General features: G+C 48.0%; 2 protein-coding genes across 3 annotated transcripts; both read right to left on the reverse strand.

The window, feature by feature from the left end:
• Positions 1-143: 143 nt before the first annotated feature.
• Positions 144-9,241, reverse strand: ddx31 (DEAD (Asp-Glu-Ala-Asp) box polypeptide 31). 2 transcript variants are annotated; one of them, XM_047592773.1, is made up of 22 exons: positions 9,159-9,241; positions 8,662-8,773; positions 8,044-8,166; positions 7,490-7,614; positions 6,891-6,966; positions 6,765-6,808; positions 6,615-6,685; positions 6,325-6,434; positions 6,207-6,248; positions 6,060-6,124; positions 5,459-5,578; positions 4,960-5,066; positions 4,154-4,371; positions 3,716-3,853; positions 3,569-3,628; positions 3,319-3,369; positions 3,090-3,229; positions 2,293-2,377; positions 2,054-2,165; positions 1,809-1,965; positions 1,722-1,772; positions 144-837 (listed from the first exon to the last, which is right to left on the reverse strand). In XM_047592773.1, the coding sequence occupies exons 1-22, from the start codon at positions 9,239-9,241 to the stop codon at positions 723-725; spliced, it is 2,205 nt and encodes a 734-aa protein (XP_047448729.1). In that variant the 3' UTR covers positions 144-722. The 2 variants fall into 2 exon arrangements, with proteins under 2 accessions (XP_047448729.1, XP_047448728.1); XM_047592772.1 differs by having other exon boundaries at positions 1,722-1,965.
• A 396-nt stretch (positions 9,242-9,637) lies between these two features.
• On the reverse strand, positions 9,638-17,731 carry ak8 (adenylate kinase 8). The gene is made up of 14 exons (XM_047592774.1): positions 17,543-17,731; positions 16,803-16,899; positions 16,640-16,724; positions 16,009-16,058; positions 15,604-15,696; positions 15,434-15,502; positions 12,517-12,598; positions 11,973-12,095; positions 11,594-11,716; positions 10,938-11,027; positions 10,699-10,840; positions 10,498-10,578; positions 10,289-10,418; positions 9,638-10,216 (listed from the first exon to the last, which is right to left on the reverse strand). Exons 2-14 carry the CDS (start codon positions 16,884-16,886, stop codon positions 10,127-10,129), a joined length of 1,242 nt encoding a protein of 413 aa, XP_047448730.1. The 5' UTR covers positions 16,887-16,899; positions 17,543-17,731; the 3' UTR covers positions 9,638-10,126.
• Between the last annotated feature and the right edge of the window lie 1,072 nt (positions 17,732-18,803).

Genomic DNA, 18,803 nt, shown 5'->3' on the forward strand with positions numbered 1-18,803 from the left:
CAATCATGACACGTCTCTGAAGGGACACATGTCTCTGAGGGGACACATAACAATACTCTGACCTGTAGATCTGGGACTAGTTTACTTTATCGTTTCCTCCTCGGCTGTGACGGATAAATGATCTTTAAACTCAAACACTGAGACGCTGGTTACCAGGAACTTTATTTCACAGTCAAACCAAATAAAAACATTTATGTCTTCGTACAGAATCTCAGAACGTCCAGAAAGCTGCAGTACGGTGGCCCAGCAGGGACAAACCACATTTCCTCCTGTCACCTAACAGGACTCTTCAGGTTTCCCAACATTAGTCTGAACCAGTTTCGCTGAAACTGTAGTTCCTCTAACGTCCACTAGAAGCTCCGCCCCTCCCCCAACATCTGCTAGAGGCTCCGCCCCTCCCCCAACATCTGCTAGAAGCTCCGCCCCTCCCCCAACATCTGCTAGAGGCTCCGCCCCTCCCCCAACATCTGCTAGAGGCTCCGCCCACTCAGTCTCATAAGCCTCCATCATAATCAACATGTTTACATCTGGGAACTGAAACATGATGAAGGTTTCTATAGAGTTTGCAGAGAGCTAACATGCTAACTGCTACCATGCTAAACATGCTAACGGGGTGGAGCCTCTGGTACATTAACTGAGATGTTGAGTTTGGTTTTGTCCAGACTCCTGAGATCAACCTGAACTTTCATCCAGACATTTAATGTCCAAACGTCTCCTCCTCCTCATGACTCGTCCTCTCCCGACTTCTTCTTCTTCTTTTTCTTCTTTGTGGCTTCTCCTCCTTCCAGACCACTGGAGAACTCGGACCGGATCAGTCGGACCTCCCTCAGACCCATCCTGAGCAAACAGGAGACAAACACGGTGAGTCTGACAGAGAACTACAGCTCCCAGGATGCACCTCAGCAACAAGGAAGAGGGAGAAGTTGTGGGAGTGAGGCTACATTCAGTCTGTGGAGACAGGAGACAGTTTAGAGACATTTAGACATTATTACTGGTTGGACACCTGATAGTTGTGGACATGGTCCTAAATAGTTTTAATGGAAATAGTTGTAAATAAGTAAATGTGTTGATCAGCTTTAGAAATGTCCAGGTTAGATTTACATTCTAAGTTCTAGAAATGTTTGGTTCAACATGTTTGTGGTTTTCTAACTGGTTCCTCCTGGATCTGATGGTTCTAGTCTGGTTTTAGCTCCAACGTGTTCACACAGAGAATGAAACCAAACCAGGACCAAGGTGAAACAGAGTCAGACTCTGGGACACTAGACTCTGGACTCTGGAGGGTTGAACGTGTAAAATGTGTCTCCTGATGTTCGTTATATTTCTGAGCGTCGCCTGAACGCACCTGCACCCAGAGGATTGTGGGAAACCGAGGAGGGACAGACACCTGTAATTATGTCTGTGCTGAAGCTGTGAGGACGTGTCCAGACAAGTTTGACCAAGACAACAACAAGAAGACGTTTAATGAGCATGAGCTGGTCCCTCAGAGGACACGTGTCCCTCAGAGGACACGTGTCTCTGGTGTTTAGCTTTTAAATGACCGTGTTAACGTCTTCCTTGTTTCTGTTTAAATGTCCATCAGAGACAAACACAGGTTTCATTGTCTCACAGGACTGTCTACACAGAGACAGATGGACATGTCCTCTGCTCTATTCACTAATTAATTATGTTAGATGTCCCTCCTGGTCTCCCCCCAACATGTCCCAGGTCTCCCAATGACGCACCTCTTGTTCCCGGAGGACTTCTTCTGGTTCTGGTTCTGGTTCTGGGTCTGGTTCTGGGTCTGGTTCTGGGTCTGGTTCTGGTTCTGGGTCTGGGTCCGGGTCTTCGTGGTGGAGCTCAGGCCCTGGGGGGCGTCTCTGAGGCCGAAGCTCTTGGCGGTGTGTCCCAGGTGCAGGGAGCGGATGTGGAAGATGTGTTTGAGGGGGGCGGGGTAGGTGGTGTAGGCCCTCAGGAAGGACTGCAGCGCTGTGACATCACAGTGACATCACAGTTAGGGTCAGCCAATCAAACGGCAGCAGTGAGGTCCGTCCCACTGCACATGCTCAGAGCGTACCTTTCTTAGCAGCCTGCCGCGTCTCAGAGCCGGAGTGGACGAAGTTCTCGAAGTCGGTCTGAAGGACGGTCGCTCGTTCTCGGACGTCCTGCTCCAGAGCTCTGGACGAGGTCTGGGACGGAGACGAGGGGACACGTCAACAATATAGGTCAAACAGCATGTGGCATGCGGAGCTTGTCCTGGTCTCAGCTCTGAGTCTGGTCGCCCCGTTAGAGCCGGACCATGTGGCGGCGGCCTACCTTACTGTGGTACTTGCCCCGCCCCTTGTAGGTGTCGTCCGTCATCAGACTGGACAGGATGTCCAGCAGCTTCATCTCTGATAGGCTGAAACATGTCAACGCCCACAGTGAGACCAGGAAGTGCACCAGCTGCTATGGGACAGTTAGGGACAGTTCTCGGAGTTACCGTCCTCCACACACGTCACAGCTGAGTAGAAACGGAAGGTTTCCTCCGCGACGTCTGAACAGCGTCACTGCCGCTCCGACACGGCGCTGGCGGCCATATTGGTTTTGTGACTCTTGAATAATCCAAGGCTGAGGTGGTGCAAATGAGCCACCATGCTAGGCTAAGTGCTAATCTTTGCTGTTAGCAGCCAGCTAATGCAGCAGTTTGGCAGCTAGTGGTAACGGCACCTTTGCTTACTTTGATAACTGTAGCTAGCTCCCGTTAGCCTCCCGTTAGCCTCCCGTTAGCCTCCCGTTAGCATCCCGTTAGCATCCTGTTAGCCTCCCGTTAGCCTCCCGTTAGCCTCCCGTTAGCTGATTTAAACTTCTGCTTTTATTCATACATTTTTCAGGAAAGCCACATGAATGAGAAGGTTCTGTAATTATTTCTTACATAATAAGAACAGCTCTATGTGAAGAGCCTTGTTGCTCCGCCCAGTGCGAGCTGCTCTGGCAAAGGGGCGGGGCCAGTGATTCTGGTTTCACTCCTTCCATTTCTATTCAGTTCTGACATGTGTGTGCGAGAGGCTAATTCTGAAGTGTGTCCCCAACGGCCCCTCATCATTGGCTGTGGACGCCGTCAGTCAACCAACCTGATGTTGTGATTGGCCAGCTCAGAGATGAAGGCCGTCTCAGCGGGGGTGAGGAAGAGGAGGCTGCTTCCTTGTCCTCCGATTCGAGCCGTCCGTCCAACACGGTGGACGTATTCTGCTACAGCCGTGGGTGGAGTGTACTGTAAACCGACCAATGAGGGGAGGAGGAGCATCAGAGGCAGTGGGAGTGTCACTGAAGCCTGACCTCTGATTGGCTGCTCATATTTACCTGAATAATCCAGGTGACCTGAGGAAGGTCCAACCCTCTGGACGCCACATCCTGGGACAAACAAGACACGTTCTTTACAGGAACTACAGAGACACTGTCCCCTACAGAGACACTGTCCCCTACAGAGACGTTACTGACCGTACAGAGACACTGTCCCCTACAGAGACACTGTCCCCTACAGAGACGTTACTGACCGTACAGAGACACTGTCCCCTACAGAGACACTGTCCCCTACAGAGACGTTACTGACCGTACAGAGCAGGACTCCAGACTGAGACACTGAAAACTGTTGAAAGACGTCGGTTCGCTCCTGGTGGTGAAAACAAACACACCTCAACAATGAGCGATGACGATGGGGACGAGGACGAGGAGGACGGCAGCGGGACGATGTCCTTACCTCCTGTTTCATGTTGCCGTGGAGACGCAGGAAGTTGATGGGCGGCTTCCCAGAGAGGACGGCGACGAAGAGCGAGTGGAGGAAGTGGACGGCTTCACAGCTGGACATGAACACGATGATCTTATTGTTCTGGGAAAACTGAGACGGTTTCACCATTAAATGAAGTCATTTTAAACACGTGTGTTCAGAGCTGTTACACGATTAAACCTTTAATCAGATTCATCAGATTCATCAGATTAAAGCTCCTTCATGTTTAATCTCTATTGATTCGTTTCATTGTTGATGATCAAACAGGAACAAGAGAATAAATCTCCTGCAGCTGAGAACAGATGGATGGATGATGGATGATGTTGCTTTTTGGGGCAAATACTGTGATTAATCAAGATTAATTAATTACTTAATTAATTACTTAATTAATTACAGACAGGTTTTGTTCACCTTGCATTTGTCCAGGATGAACGCAGCCAGACACACTAGTCTGATTTTACTGGGAACCACCACCACGAACTGCTGCAAGGCCTCGGGCACAGCGAAGCTCTCTGATTGGCTGGCGTGGCCGGGGTCACAGGTCACCGTGGTGATGTCAGAGGGGGCGGGGCCAGAGACATGGATGCTGACAGGTTCATTCAGAGACACGTCTGCTAACCGCGTCACACCTGCACACACCGAAGAAAGGTTAGACTGTCCCTCACAGAGACACTGTCCCCCAGAGAGACACTGTCCCCCGCAGAGACACTGTTCCCCACAGAGACACTGTCCCTCACAGAGACACTGTCCTCCAGAGAGACACTGTGCTCTGAGAGACACTGCCCCCAGAGAGACACTGTCCCCCACAGAGTCACTGTCCCCAGCAGAGACACTGTCCCTCACAGAGACACTGTCCTCCACAGAGACACTGTCCCACACAGAGACACTGTCCTCCACAGAGACACTGTCCCCCAGAGAGACACTGTCCCCCACAGAGACACTGTCCCTAGTGAGACACTGTGCTCTGAGAGACACTGCCCCCAGAGAGACACTGTCCCCCACAGAGTCACTGTCCCTCACAGAGACACTGTCCCCAGCAGAGACACTGTCCCCCACAGAGACACTGTCCCCAGCAGAGACACTGTCCCCAGCAGAGACACTGTCCCCTCACAGAGACACTGTCCCTAGTGAGACACTGTGCTCTGAGCATATGTAGTTGCAGACATGTAGTTGCAGTGTTTGGCCTCCAGGGGGCAGCAGATGTTCATGGTTCTTACCGTGAGTGAGCGTAGCCGAGAGCAGGACGTTCTGTCTGGACGGTCCAGTGGAGTTCAGACTGTTTAATATGACGGTCAGATCCTTCTCAAAGCCGAGGTCCAACGTCCTGAACCCAGAGGAGGAACCGTTAGCACGAGGCTAACACAGGCTAACAGAGGCTAACCCAGGCTAACAGAGGCTAACACAGGCTAACACAGGCTAACGCAGGCTTACACAGGCTAACGCAGGCTAACCCAGGCTAACGCAGGCTAACAGAGGCTAATGCAGGCTTACACAGGCTAACGCAGGCTAACCCAGGCTAACGCAGGCTAACAGAGGCTAATGCAGGCTAACGAAGACTAATCCAGGCTAACCCAGGCTAACCCAGGCTAACACAGGCTAACGCAGGCTAATGCAGGCTAACGAAGACTAACCCAGGCTAACCCAGGCTAACCCAGACTAATGCAGGCTAACCCAGGCTAACACAGGCTAACGCAGGCTAACGTAAACATGACCCACCGGTCGGCCTCGTCCAGGACCAGCCAGCGGACGGCGCTGAAGGCGATGCTCAGGGTGTTTCTGATGTGGTCCACCAGACGTCCCGGGGTTGAGACCAGGATGTTGATTCCTTTACGGAGCCTGAAGGGAGTCGAGACATCGTCATCACCAGGACCCGTGGTCCTAAAGAGCCTCCTAGTGGCCAAACTCTACGAAAAGTAAACTAGAACCCTGAGCATCCTGGACCTGCACTGGTCCAGGGTCAGGAAGTGGGCGTGGCCACCATGTGTTCAGACTCCTCCCCTCAGGGGGCGCTGCAGAGTCACATTACTCCCAATACATTTAGTTCATACTCATGTTCATACTCATGTTCATACTCATGTTCATACTTCATACAGATGCGTAGATGTTTATTCTTATATATTATATATTTTTATGCTCATAGTGTTGCTTTTTATTTTGTTGTAGCATTGAGTCAAACTCCTTGTATGTGTTCACATACGTGGCCAATAAAGCTGATTGTGATGTTCTAAGATGCAGCTAAAGACAGAAGGTTCCTACAAAAGGTTCCTACAGAAGGTTCCTACAGAAGGTTCTCCGTTCTCAGAACATCCAGACCTACCGGGCCTTCTCCGCCTTCCTCTTCTCCCCCCCCATCAGAACTCCAGGGACGATCCAGGTGAACGGCTGCAGAGAGACAGACATTATGTCCACATGTTCAGACCAACAGAAAGGACAGGAAAGGACAGGAAAGGGGGCGGGGCCAGACCTTGAGGAGCTTCTGGAAGGTGAGGAAGGTCTGCAGGGCGAGCTGAGGAGGACAGAGACAGGGTCAGCGCGGAGACACAAACCAAAGCAGAACTGAACGGATGTGAAGTGGACTGAACCTCTCTGGTGGGGACGAGGACGACGGCCAGGGGACCGTCAGACCTGCTGACCTTCGGCTGGACACACTGAAGACTCTGGACCACCGGGACGGCGTAGGACAGAGTCTTACCTGCAGGACAGACGTTCAGATCTAATCTGGTTCATGGTGGGATTCAGTTACTAACTGCAAAAAGGAAATTCTTCAAAATAAAAGCATCTGTTTCAGGTTCAGAGTTGACACTGAGACCTGGAGACAAACACAAACACGACGAGGACAAGGACACAGGGACATGGAGACATGGGGACATACCTGATCCCGTCTGAGATCGAACCACAGCGTCTCGTCCAGACAGGAGGACAGGAATGGTCTGTCTCTGAACACTGGACACAAGGACACATGGTTAGTGTCCTCCGAGGACACGGGGACACATTAGTCCAGGGCTAGAGAGGACAAACTCACCTGGTCAGAGTGGAGACATTCAGGACCTTGTTCAGTGTCGCCACCTGGAGGACACGGTTCATATTACAGGTTTATCAGTGTATGGTCCTCACAGGGACAGAGAGACAGACAGCGTGTGTGTTTTACCAGGTGGGGGTGAAGGTGGAGGTCAGAGAAGGAGTCGGAGGAGAAAATCTGCTCCTTCACCTGAGAGATGACTGGACTGAGGAGGAGGAGGAGGAGGAGGAGGAGGAAGAGGAGGAGGAAGAGAGGGAGGAGGAGGTGGAAGAGGAGGAGAGGGAGGAGGAGGGAGGAGGAGGAGGAGGAGGAGGAGGAGGAGGGAGGAGAGGAGGAGGAGGGGAGAGAGGGAGGAGGAAGGAGGAGGAGGAGGAGGAGAGGGAGGAGGAGGAGGAGGGAGAAGGGGAGGAGAGGAGAGGGAGGAGGAGGAGGAGGAGAGAGAGGAGGAGAGAGGGAGGAGGAGAGGAGGAGGAGGGAGGAGGAAGGAGGAGAGGAGGGAGGAGGAGAGGGGAGGAGAAGGAGGAGGAGTGAATAGAGGGAGAAGGAGTAGAGAGAGGAGAGAGAGGGGAGAGGTGAGGAGTGTTGGGAGAGATAGAGCGGAGTCTTGGACCAATCAGAGAAGGGAGGCTCCTCTGGACCAATCAGAGCCGGGCTCCTCTGGACCAATCAGAGCCAGTCAGGTCTGGACCAATCAGAGCCGGGCTCCTCTGGACCAATCAGAGCCGTACCTGGGCAGGTCTGGGATGTCCGGGTTGTGTTTGAACAGAGACGAAGTCTTGATGCCTCGTCCTGTTTCCTTCCCACCATCCTTCTTCTTCTGTGGTGTCCTAGCCGTCAGGTCCGTGGGCGGAGCCTAAACGTATGAATAAATACATTTAAACTGGGTCGTCAGAATTAACTCGTTTACATTGATTAATCATCGTCCTGATGAATGTGATTAATGAAGCATCTGCAGCAGAACGACTGTGAACGTGTCCCAGTTTGTCCAAGTAGCGTTAGCGTTAGCGTTAGCACCAAAAACACAGAGAGGGACAAATGGAGACACATAAAGTATTAAACAGGAAGGAGATTTAATCCGTTAATCAGAATGAATCCACATCAACGCTCAGATTAATCTGATTAAAGGTTTGAATAGTTTGACAGCTCTGGAATAAATGTGTCATCATTTGCTTTTTCTCCTCTTCGCCTCATGTTCCTCTGCATCTGATTCCTGTCATTTCTCTGAATCTGATTCTGATTCTGAATCTGAATCTGATTCTGAATCTGAGCTGGAGGGTTTTACCTGTGAATCAGGGGGAGGAGCTTCCTCCTCCTCCTCCTCCTCCTGGAGCCTCCTCTGTTTGAAGGAGCGTCTCTTCACCTCCTCTGAGGAGCTCAACCTCCTCTTTTCTGCTTTCTGCTTCTTCTGAAAATCACAAAACCACAAGAACTTAACCTGGAAACACAAGCAGGAGTGTGTGTATTAGTGTGTGTACTAGTAGTGTGTGTGTGTGTGTGTGTGTGTGTGTATTAGTAGTGTGTGTAGTAGTGTGTTATTAGTAGTGTGTGTTATGAGTAGTGTGTATTAGTGTGTGTTATTAGTGTGTGTGTGTATTAGTAGTGTGTGTTATTAGTGTGTATTAGTGTGTGTGTATTAGTGTGTGTATTAGTGTGTGTGTGCTATTAGTGTGTGTGTGTGTGTAGTAGTAGTAGTGTGTATTAGTGTGTGTATTAGTGTGTGTGTGTGTGTGTGTGCGTGTATTAGTGTGTGTGTGTTATTAGTGTGTGTGTGTGTGTGTATTAGTAGTGTGTGTAGTAGTAGTAGTGTGTATTAGTGTGTGTGTGTTATTAGTGTGTGTGTGTGTGTGTGTGCGTGTGCGTGCGTGTGTGTGTGTGTGTGTGTGCGTGTGTTATTACTGACTGAGGTCCATCTCTGTTGAGGCGTCACATGTTTCTTCCTGATCGACCCTGTGGAGCTGGTGCAGATGTTCAGACACAGCTGGTCACCTACTGATGACATCATCAACACGCACCTAACACACACACACACACACACACACACACACACACACACACACACACACACACACACAGTCTTCAATCTCAAGCCAAACTTCACTCATAAAAGTGCGGATTTAACAGCTCCTCAGTCCAACACTGAGCCCAGAACCGATCAGCTGATCAGATCCTGTCCCGAACCAAAGAGGAACGCGTGACGTTACGCTCATGGTCTAATATCAGAGTTTATAAGCGAGTTTTTAACCGAGCGTCACAGACGTTAAATCCACGGATTTCTGAATGGACTCTGGCGTCAGGTTCAAACGTTTCTGCTAACGTTAGCCGCATGCTAACAGAGAGTAAAGAGCGAAGTAGAACAATTAAAAGAGAACAATGAAAAACCAAAGAGAACAGACTCACCCTAGAACCCGAGCACACACACACACGCGGAAAACACTTCCTGCTACAGCCACGAAGCCCCGCCCCCTCACAGCTGCGGACATGCGCAGTAGCTTCAGTTTGAGGTTTGAGTTTAAACTGTAAGGTAAATGTAGATATAATGATGAGGGTTATAATGTTTATATATAGCAGGTGTTCCTAATAAACTGATGGCAGCTTTATTACTGAGCCTCGAGTTAAACCAGATGCTGCAGATGTTGCATCAGTCTGTTGTAGCAGCACCATGTTCTTTCTGTGGTGTCCTGCATTACTACATGTTTACATGTTATATGTTGTAGTTATGTACGTATGCTCACCTCACATATTATTAGTATTATAACATGCTGATGCTGCCATTATTAGTACTTTATACTGTTATATTTATCTATAGAAACATGTTTCCATGGCAACGTGTCCTCTGACAGCAACAATGAATAAATGAGAAGAAATAAAAAGACTCATTTGATTTAGTTTTTATTTACAGAACCAGGACTGGACAGCGAGGACCGGTCTACTGAGTCCAGGTGAGTCCAGGTGAGTCTAGGTGAGTCCAGATGAGTCCAGGTGAGTCTAGGTGAGTCCAGGTGAGTCCAGGTGAGTCTACTGAATCCAGGTGAGTCCAGGTGAGTCCAGGTGAGTCTACTGAGTCCAGGTGAGTCCAGGTGAGTCCAGATGAGTCCAGGTGAGTCCAGGTGAGTCTAGGTGAGTCCAGGTGAGTCCAGGTGAGTCTACTGAATCCAGGTCAGTCCAGGTGAATCTACTGAATCCAGGTGAGTCCAGGTGAGTCCAGATGAGTCTACTGAGTCCAGGTGAGTCCAGATGAGTCCAGGTGAGTCCAGGTGAGTCCAGGTGAGTCTACTGAGTCCAGGTGAGTCCAGATGAGTCCAGGTGAGTCCAGGTGAGTCCAGGTGAGTCTACTGAGTCTAGGTGAATCCAGATGAGTCCAGGTGTTACTCAGAGTTCAGTTTACTCTCCAGAGTCTCAAACACAGAGTGAGGATCCTGGTTGGCGTCAACATGAACAGAGTCTGGAAACACAGACTGAACACAGAGACCATTTATTAGACCTGAACCTGATCCAGGTCTGAGGGTCCAGACTGAACCAGGTGTTACCTGCAGGGCAGCCACGTGGATCCGGTACTGGTTCAGACGCTGTGTCACAGACTGTGGTCTGTCCTCTGGTCTGGTCTTCAGCCGGGTCTGGACCTCAGAGCTCAGAGTGGCCCGGGTCACAGCGGAGAAGCTGAGGAGGAAGCATGGGACGGTTCCACGGGTTCTACATGTTCTGCTGGTTCTACATGTTCTACAGGTTCTGAACGTACCTCTGTCCACTGGCTGGATCTGTTGCTCTCTGACTGATTCTCTCCAGACAAACGTCATCTGACAACTCCAGGAAGAAAACTCTGAACAAAACCAGGATGTACAGCAGTAGTACTACTAGTAATACTACTGCTCTTATCTACTATAACAGTATGTTGGTAGTACCAGTAGTACCAGTAGTACCAGTAGTACCAGTATCGTACCTGTTGGGCTGGTGGGGGGACTCCAGGAGGGTCTTGGCCTGCTGCAGGTCTCCAGGGAAACCGTGGAGGATCCACCCTCTGAGGCTGCAGTCCACTCGACTCAGACGCTCCTCTAGAACCTGGAGCACCAGAGAGTCTGGAACTACAGCAACAAGGGTACCATTAATAACCACCCTCACCTGGTTCCACCATTAGAACCAGGTGATGACCATCATCAGAACCAGACAGACTGTGGGTACCTGGGCGCCCGGTATCCAGGTACGGGTGGATCTCTTCTCCCAGACTGGAAGCGTCAGCTGCTACTGACCTCAACAGCTGAGCACAACACACTGGAACACAACCAGAAACATCCGCTCATCAGGACCCGTCCTCCTCCAGAACCTCCTCCAGAGCCTCCTCCAGGTCCAGGTCCTCTGGAGGAGGCTCTGGAGGAGGCTCTGGAGCTGGGCTTGAGCCCGTTGCTACGTATGAGGCATCGTGTCATTGATCCATAGAATGAGTCACATCCACAGACTGAATCCTAGAATCTGATCTATGAGACTGAAGAGAAATAAATAGCAGATCTACTTTAGAACCATTGTTGCTCTTCATCCATGTGCTATTAACCAGGTAAAATGATTCCTGCTCCAGGAGAACATCTCTCCTCCTCTTCTTTCCACCATGTTCTCCTCTCTAAGCCTCTTAAAGTTCTCCTCCCTGCTCTCAGCACATCTCACTGCAGAACCTTCTTTAGGAACCTTTCATCTCTACCTCCATCCAGGAACAACTCATAAAACATCAGGGTTCTAGTTTAATGTTCTTAGACTTCGTCCACCAGGAGAAACTCTTTGAGTCTTTAGGACCACGGGTCCTGGTTTGTCTTCTCTGAATCTTAAACCCATGTGTCAGTGTTTACCGTCCACCATCTTGAATTTCTCTGAGAGTAGTCGGGCCTGGTGACTCTTCCCAGACCCTGGTGGACCCAGCAGGAGGATTCTAGGAGTTCTGGAGTAACAGCGAGACCTGACGAACGCCAACACTATAAGAAGAAGTAGAAAGAGAACAGCTGTAGTTACAGACCAGAACCAGAACCAGAACACAACGTAATCTGATCACTCAACGGGTTCACAACAGATTCCACCGACTACAGGTGAGAACCAGGTCAACCAGACCCAGTCATGAGACCTTCAGGTGAAGATGTTCCAGTTAGACCAGATGTAAACCATGACCAAGCTGAGACTCCTCAGATACCTGGAGGAACATCTGGACCTCATTAGAACTGGACTTGCTGGTACCTTGCTGGTAGACGTCAGCGTCTGGTTGGTCACTGCTGATGATCTTCAGGACGTGTTGAAAGGCCGAACTCAGACCCTCCAACTCTCTGTGCTGCTGCTGCTGCTGCCCCCCCACAAGGATCACTGGTAACACAGATATCAGCCAGATATCAGGCAGATATCAGCCAGATGTCAGACAGATATCAGGCAGATATCAGCCAGATATCAGACAGATATCAGGCAGATATCAGGCAGATATCAGACAGATATCAGGCAGATATCAGACAGATATCAGGCAGGTATCAGGCAGATATCAGACAGATATCAGGCAGGTATCAGACAGGTATCAGACAGATATCAGGCAGATATCAGCCAGATATCAGGCCGATATCAGACAGGTATCAGGCAGATGTCAGACAGATATCAGCCAGATATCAGACAGATATCAGGCAGGTATCAGACAGATATCAGGCAGATGTCAGACAGATATCAGTGTGATATCAGGCAGATATCAGGCAGATATCAGACAGATATCAGACAGATATCAGGCAGGTCCTGGTCTCACCAACGTGTTCAGGGACGACACCGAGCTGCTGCAGGGTCAGAGCCTGAAGACGAGTCTGAGGGATTCCATCCAACACCCAGCCCTGGAATAAACACACACTAACACACATTAACACACACTAACACACACTAACACACACTAACGCACACTAACACACACTAACACACACTAACACACATTAACACACACTAACACACATTAACACACACTAACACACATAAACACACACTAACACACACTAACACACATTAACACACACTAACACACACTAACACACACTAACACACATTAACACACACTAACACACACTAACACACATTAACACACATTAACACACATAAACACACACTAACACAAACACATCTGTGACATGATGCATTCACTGACCCCAGAGGGTCTAACCCGGTCCACATCATGAAACAGCAAAGTAAACCAACCAATCAATCAATCAATCAATCAATCAATCAATCAATCAAAAAAAATTATTGTCACTAGTACATCATAGTCATCAAAGTGACAACTAATAAAAATAACTTCTGTCTCTAATTAATTCACTGGTTTATTCAGAGACCAGGACCAGGACCAGATAGACCAGGACTAAGCAGACCCAGGACTAACCAGAACCAGGACTAGACAGACCCAGGACTAAACAGAACCAGGACTAGACAGACCCAGGACCAGATAGACCAGGACTAAGCAGACCCAGGACCAGATAGACCAGGACTAAGCAGACCCAGGACTAGACAGACCCAGGACTAACCAGACCCAGGACTAGACAGACCCAGGACTAGACAGACCCAGGACTAAGCAGACCCAGGACTAAACAGAACCAGGACTAGACAGACCCAGGACTAGACAGACCCAGGACTAAGCAGCAGAAAGACATGAGTCCAGTTTACTCTGATGTGTTTTATTAAATATTAACATTCTCTAATCTCCTCGTTCTTCTTTGCTCTAAAACTAATGTTAAAGTCGTTACTTCTAGTTTATTTTTATTTTGTTCCTGGTCCCTTTAGATCAAACTGGTCTGGATGTGGACAGACAGAGACAGAGACAGAGACAGAGACAGAGACAGACAGAGACAGACAGACAGAGACAGACAGGTAGAGACAGACAGGTGCAGTATTGAAGGTGACAGCAGGGGGCAGGGTGCTGATGTGAGCTGTCAATCTTTTCGTTTAGCCTGAGGCTAAAGCAGCTGTTAGCACACACACACACACACACACACACACACACACACACACACACCAACACACTCACACACACACACACACACACACACACACACACACACACAGACACACACACACACACACACACTCACACACACACACACAGACACACACACACACACACACACACACAGTGTTTAGTTTAGAGGCAGAACTGAAGGATTCATCTCATTCAGCTGATGACAGGGACAGAGATAGAGACAAAGACAAAGACAGGGGCGGGGACAGGGACAAAGACAGGGGTGGGGACAGGGACAAAGACAGAGACAGGGGCGGGGACAGGGACAGAGTCTCTGTATAGAAACACTCCACCTGGTCAAAATGACCTTTATCTTTGTCTTCAACTCATCCAGTCTGTGAATGTCCTCAGTTCCAGGTCAGGGTTTAGATCCAAAAACAGTTTTAAAAGTCATGTGTTTGTCCCCTGGATCAGATTCTATCTCAGTCTTCTCCTCTGTCCAGTCTGAAATAGATGGACTCCTCTCTCAGACCATCTGTCTCCTAGAGGAGACGTCCTCTGTCCTCCAGGGGGAGGGGGACCTCTGAGTCATGTCTCTCCTGTGTCGGGCCATGAGTCTGTGGATGTTGTTTGGTTTCAGTTCATTTCTCACTGAACAGCATCAGCTACATCACTCTGGTTCTGACTGGGGTTCAGTCTGGACCAGGTTCTGGGGGTTTAGTCTCTGGGGTGGACCAGGTTCTGGGGTTTAGTCTCTAATGTGGACCAGGTTCTGGGGTTTAGTCTCTGGGGTGGACCAGGTTCTGGGGTTTAGTCTCTAATGTGGACCAGGTTCTGGGGTTTAGTCTCTGGGGTGGACCAGGTTCTGGGGTTTAGTCTCTAATGTGTGGACCAGGTTCTGGGGTTTAGTCCTACATGTGGACCAGGTTCTGGGGTTTAGTCTCTAATGTGGACCAGGTTCTGGGGGTTTAGTCTCTGGGGTGGACCAGGTTCTGGGGTTTAGTCTCTAATGTGGACCAGGTTCTGGGGTTTAGTCTCTGGGGTGGACCAGGTTCTGGGGTTTAGTCTCTAATGTGGACCAGGTTCTGGGGTTTAGTCTCTAGTGTGGACCAGGTTCTGGGGTTTAGTCTCTGGGGTGGACCAGGTTCTGGGGTTTAGTCTCTAATGTGGACCAGGTTCTGGGGTTTAGTCTCTGGGGTGGACCAGGTTCTGGGGTTTAGTCTCTAATGTGGACCAGGTTCTGGGGTTTAGTCTGGGTACCATTCTGGGGTTAGTTAAGTGACCAGGTTCTGGGGTTTAGTCTCTAATGTGGACCAGGTTCTGGGGTTTAGTCTCTAATGTGGACCAGGTTCTGTCTAAACGTGTTACCAGGTTTGAGAAACTGGAATGTGGTTTTTAGTTTTTACACCAGGTTAGACCAGTCACACCAGCTTAGGCCAGGTTACACCAGGTTACACCAGGTTAGACCGGGTTAGACCGGGTTACACCATTTTAGACCGGGTTAGACCGGGTTACACCAGGTTAGACCGGGTTAGACCGGGTTACACCATTTTAGACCGGGTTAGACCGGGTTAGACCAGGTTAGACCAGGTTAGACCGGGTTAGACCAGGTTAGACCGGGTTAGACCAGGTTAGACCAGGTTAGACCGGGTTAGACCAGGTTAGACCAGGTTAGACCGGGTTAAACCGGGTTAGACCAGGTAACAGAAGGCTGATGAGCACTGACCCTGTTGAAGCAGTCGATCTCTTTCAGTCTCTGTTGGACCAGTTTGACCAGCAGCTCATCGCCAAGACCCTGAAGACACAATGAGACCAGTCAGAGACGTCCAGGGACCAGGGACCAGGGACCAGGGACCACTGGTGCATGCTGGGAAGTCTGTCCCACAGTAACTGAACCTGTTCAGTGTGTTGGCTGAGCTCAGATTGGTCCTGGAGTAAAGTCTCAGCGGTGACATGAACGGCTCTGAGCTCAGAACTCAGCCGCTGGGCCTGAAAGAACCACAGAAGAAGAAGCAGCGTCAACAAATGAACAGATGGGAAGTGGCAGCACGTTACAGGAAGATACAGGAAGATACAGGAAGATACAGGAAGTTACAGGAAGTTACAGGAAGATACAGGAAGATACAGGAAGATACAGGAAGTTACAGGAAGATACAGGAAGATACAGGAAGATACAGGAAGTTACAGGAAGATACAGGAAGATACAGGAAGATACAGGAAGTTACAGGAAGTCAAGGCCAGAGGCGGAGGGTTTGGGAAGTTATAAGTGACAGGAGGTTGTGTTGGTCTGGTTAAACTCACCACGGTTCCTCTGGTGACAGCAGCCGGACCGAGCAGCATCACTCTAGGAACTGAAACATGGAGACGTGGTGAGAGCTGGTAACACTCGCTTTAAAACAGGAACCGAATATATCATAAAATAATGAAGAGGTCAACACATCACACCACTAACAGATAATAGATAATAGATAATAGATAATAGATAATAGATAACAGATAACAGATAATAGATAATAGATAATAGATAATAGATAATAGATAACAGATAACAGATAATAGATAACAGATAATAGATAACAGATAATAGATAATAGATAACAGATAACAGATAATAGATAATAGATAATAGATAATAGATAACAGATAACAGATAACAGATAATAGATAACAGATAATAGATAATAGCTAATAGATAACAGATAACAGATAATAGATAACAGATAATAGATAATAGATAATAGATAACAGATAGCAGCTAACAGCTAGCAGCTAACTGCAAACTATGTCAGGTAACGATATTTAACATTTCTCAACCTTCACAACACAAGATTATTATTATTATTGAGATTGATTATCAATATTAACAGTTGAGGTAGTATTTCATATGCAGTTTGTCTTTGAACCCTTCCCGGCTGTGACACTACGTCCTTACTGTCCAGGCTGGTGCGCTGCAGCAGGCTGATCAGGAAGCAGATGGGATCGTCCGGCTGCTCCATCACCAGGCTGGACACCAGGCTCTGAAACACAGGAACAACCTCCATCCATCTGAGAAGTTCTCTGAACGGTTCCTGGTTCTTGTGGGAACCGGCGTTTACCTGGACCAGGTGAGAGACGTGATGTTTGTCAGCGTAGACGGACATCTCAGGAGGAATCCTCAGAGGTTTCACTGTCTCGTCCATCAGGAGGACGGAGCTGGACGTGAGAGGACAACCTAATAACTCCATGTTATTCATGGTACAGGACACTACTGCACTTTACTATCAGAATCAGCCTTATTGGCCAAGAGCGTGATCACGAGGGATTTGATTCTGGTCAGTTTTGCTCTGTGGTATGTACGACAACACAGAACTCAAATAAGCGTAAAAATGAACTTTGAACCATCTGTGTAACATAAATTCTCATCCCTGTATAATCAGAATCACAGAACCTTTATTTATCCCACAGGAAGAAAGAGATGCAGAATGACATGAGGCGAAGGGAAAAGAAACCCATCCTATGCTCCTGAGGAGAGTAACGTTACAGCGTGGGAACATAAACACACCTCAGCAACACAAGCACATAATAAGTAAACTTTACAACACGTTGTTAAGTTTCAGGTTTTCCTTCTGATCTGACCCAACCTGAACTAACCGGCGACAACAAAACCAGTCAATACCTGGAACATATGAATTAAATAAAACATAAAATGAATAAATAATGAATAAACTACCTGGTATCATGAATAAATAAATTAAATATGTGAACGCGTTTTATCTCGAAAAGCAGAAACGAGCGCATCAGTCGGTTAGCGTCATATTAGCATTAGCATTAGCATTAGCATTAGCGTCTAACTCACCGTTGAGTTTGTTTAGACGTTTTGTTTGTCGTCAGGAATATAAACACGAACGTGTCAACTTGATATCTACCGGATAAAAGACTCTACAGGCCAAAATAAACGGCTAAAATGAGCGGTTGCAGCGGGAGCTTCTGTCTGAACGCCTCGTTGCTAAGACGCATTCGCTTGTTGCTAGGGAAGACGTCATCAGTACGCGCCGCCCCGGAGGAACGTGTGTTTCGCACTATAACAAACAGTCAATGGTTTCGCAGCAACGACCATAAAGCCTGGACTGTGTATACACACCCTCCAGAAAACTTAAGTTAAATTACCACAATTTCAATTGCATTTACATATTTGAACTCTTGTGTGATAATGTTTAAGTTAATATTGCTCCGCTGTGGATATAAACAGCTACCGTGGCTAAATGCTAAACTTTGGCTAAATCTGTTAGAATATATATTCTTCATTTATCAAATACAGCCTTAGTGAAAACAGCCGAGGACAGATACATTCAGACAGTCCGACCAACAAAAACAGGCAACAACAGGCTTGACTTTTAGTAAAAATTATTAACAAATGTGGGGATAAGTATGTTTGGCCTGTTAAATACTCTTCAAATTACATGACATGTTCGATGTTGCTTTCATCTAATCATCTATGAACAAATTAATAATTGCACTAAATGTGTGATTTTTCAGTAACTCCCCCAACACAGCACACATGGATCAGATCTAAATATTTTATTTTACATCTCACCAAATTTGTGATTTCTACTGAAAGGATCTATGAGGAATAATCATGTTAGCATTGGTCCATATGCTAGCATGCTAAACCAGGGTGAGGTATCAGTATCAGCCGGTGGATCCCCCCACGCCGGTGCAGAGCTAAACGCTATCAGACCTACAGCAGCTCTGACCTCACTGAGCCACATGTAGCAAACTCACTGTCACTTTATCCACAACTGCTGCCACTTTGTGACCTGTCCTTTTTGTTGCCTGTTGTCCTGTTTCATGTTGTTGCCCTATTTAATTTCTTTAATTCTTTCATTTCTTTCTTGTCACTGTTGTGCTGCTGTAACATTAGAATTATTTGATATTATTTTATTAAACATCAACATGCTAGCATTAGCACAATGAGCATATCTTTAGCCTAATTTAGCATAATTGCCAAGTCATATTTGAATGTTTTTGAAAAACAAGAAAAAGCACAATAGCAGCACATTGGTATTTTTATAGATAACTTATTAGCTATTATGCTATTATGCTATTATGCTAACGAT

Source organism: Mugil cephalus, chromosome 8 (genome assembly GCF_022458985.1).
Source record: "Mugil cephalus isolate CIBA_MC_2020 chromosome 8, CIBA_Mcephalus_1.1, whole genome shotgun sequence".
Lineage (NCBI taxonomy): Eukaryota > Metazoa > Chordata > Actinopteri > Mugiliformes > Mugilidae > Mugil > Mugil cephalus.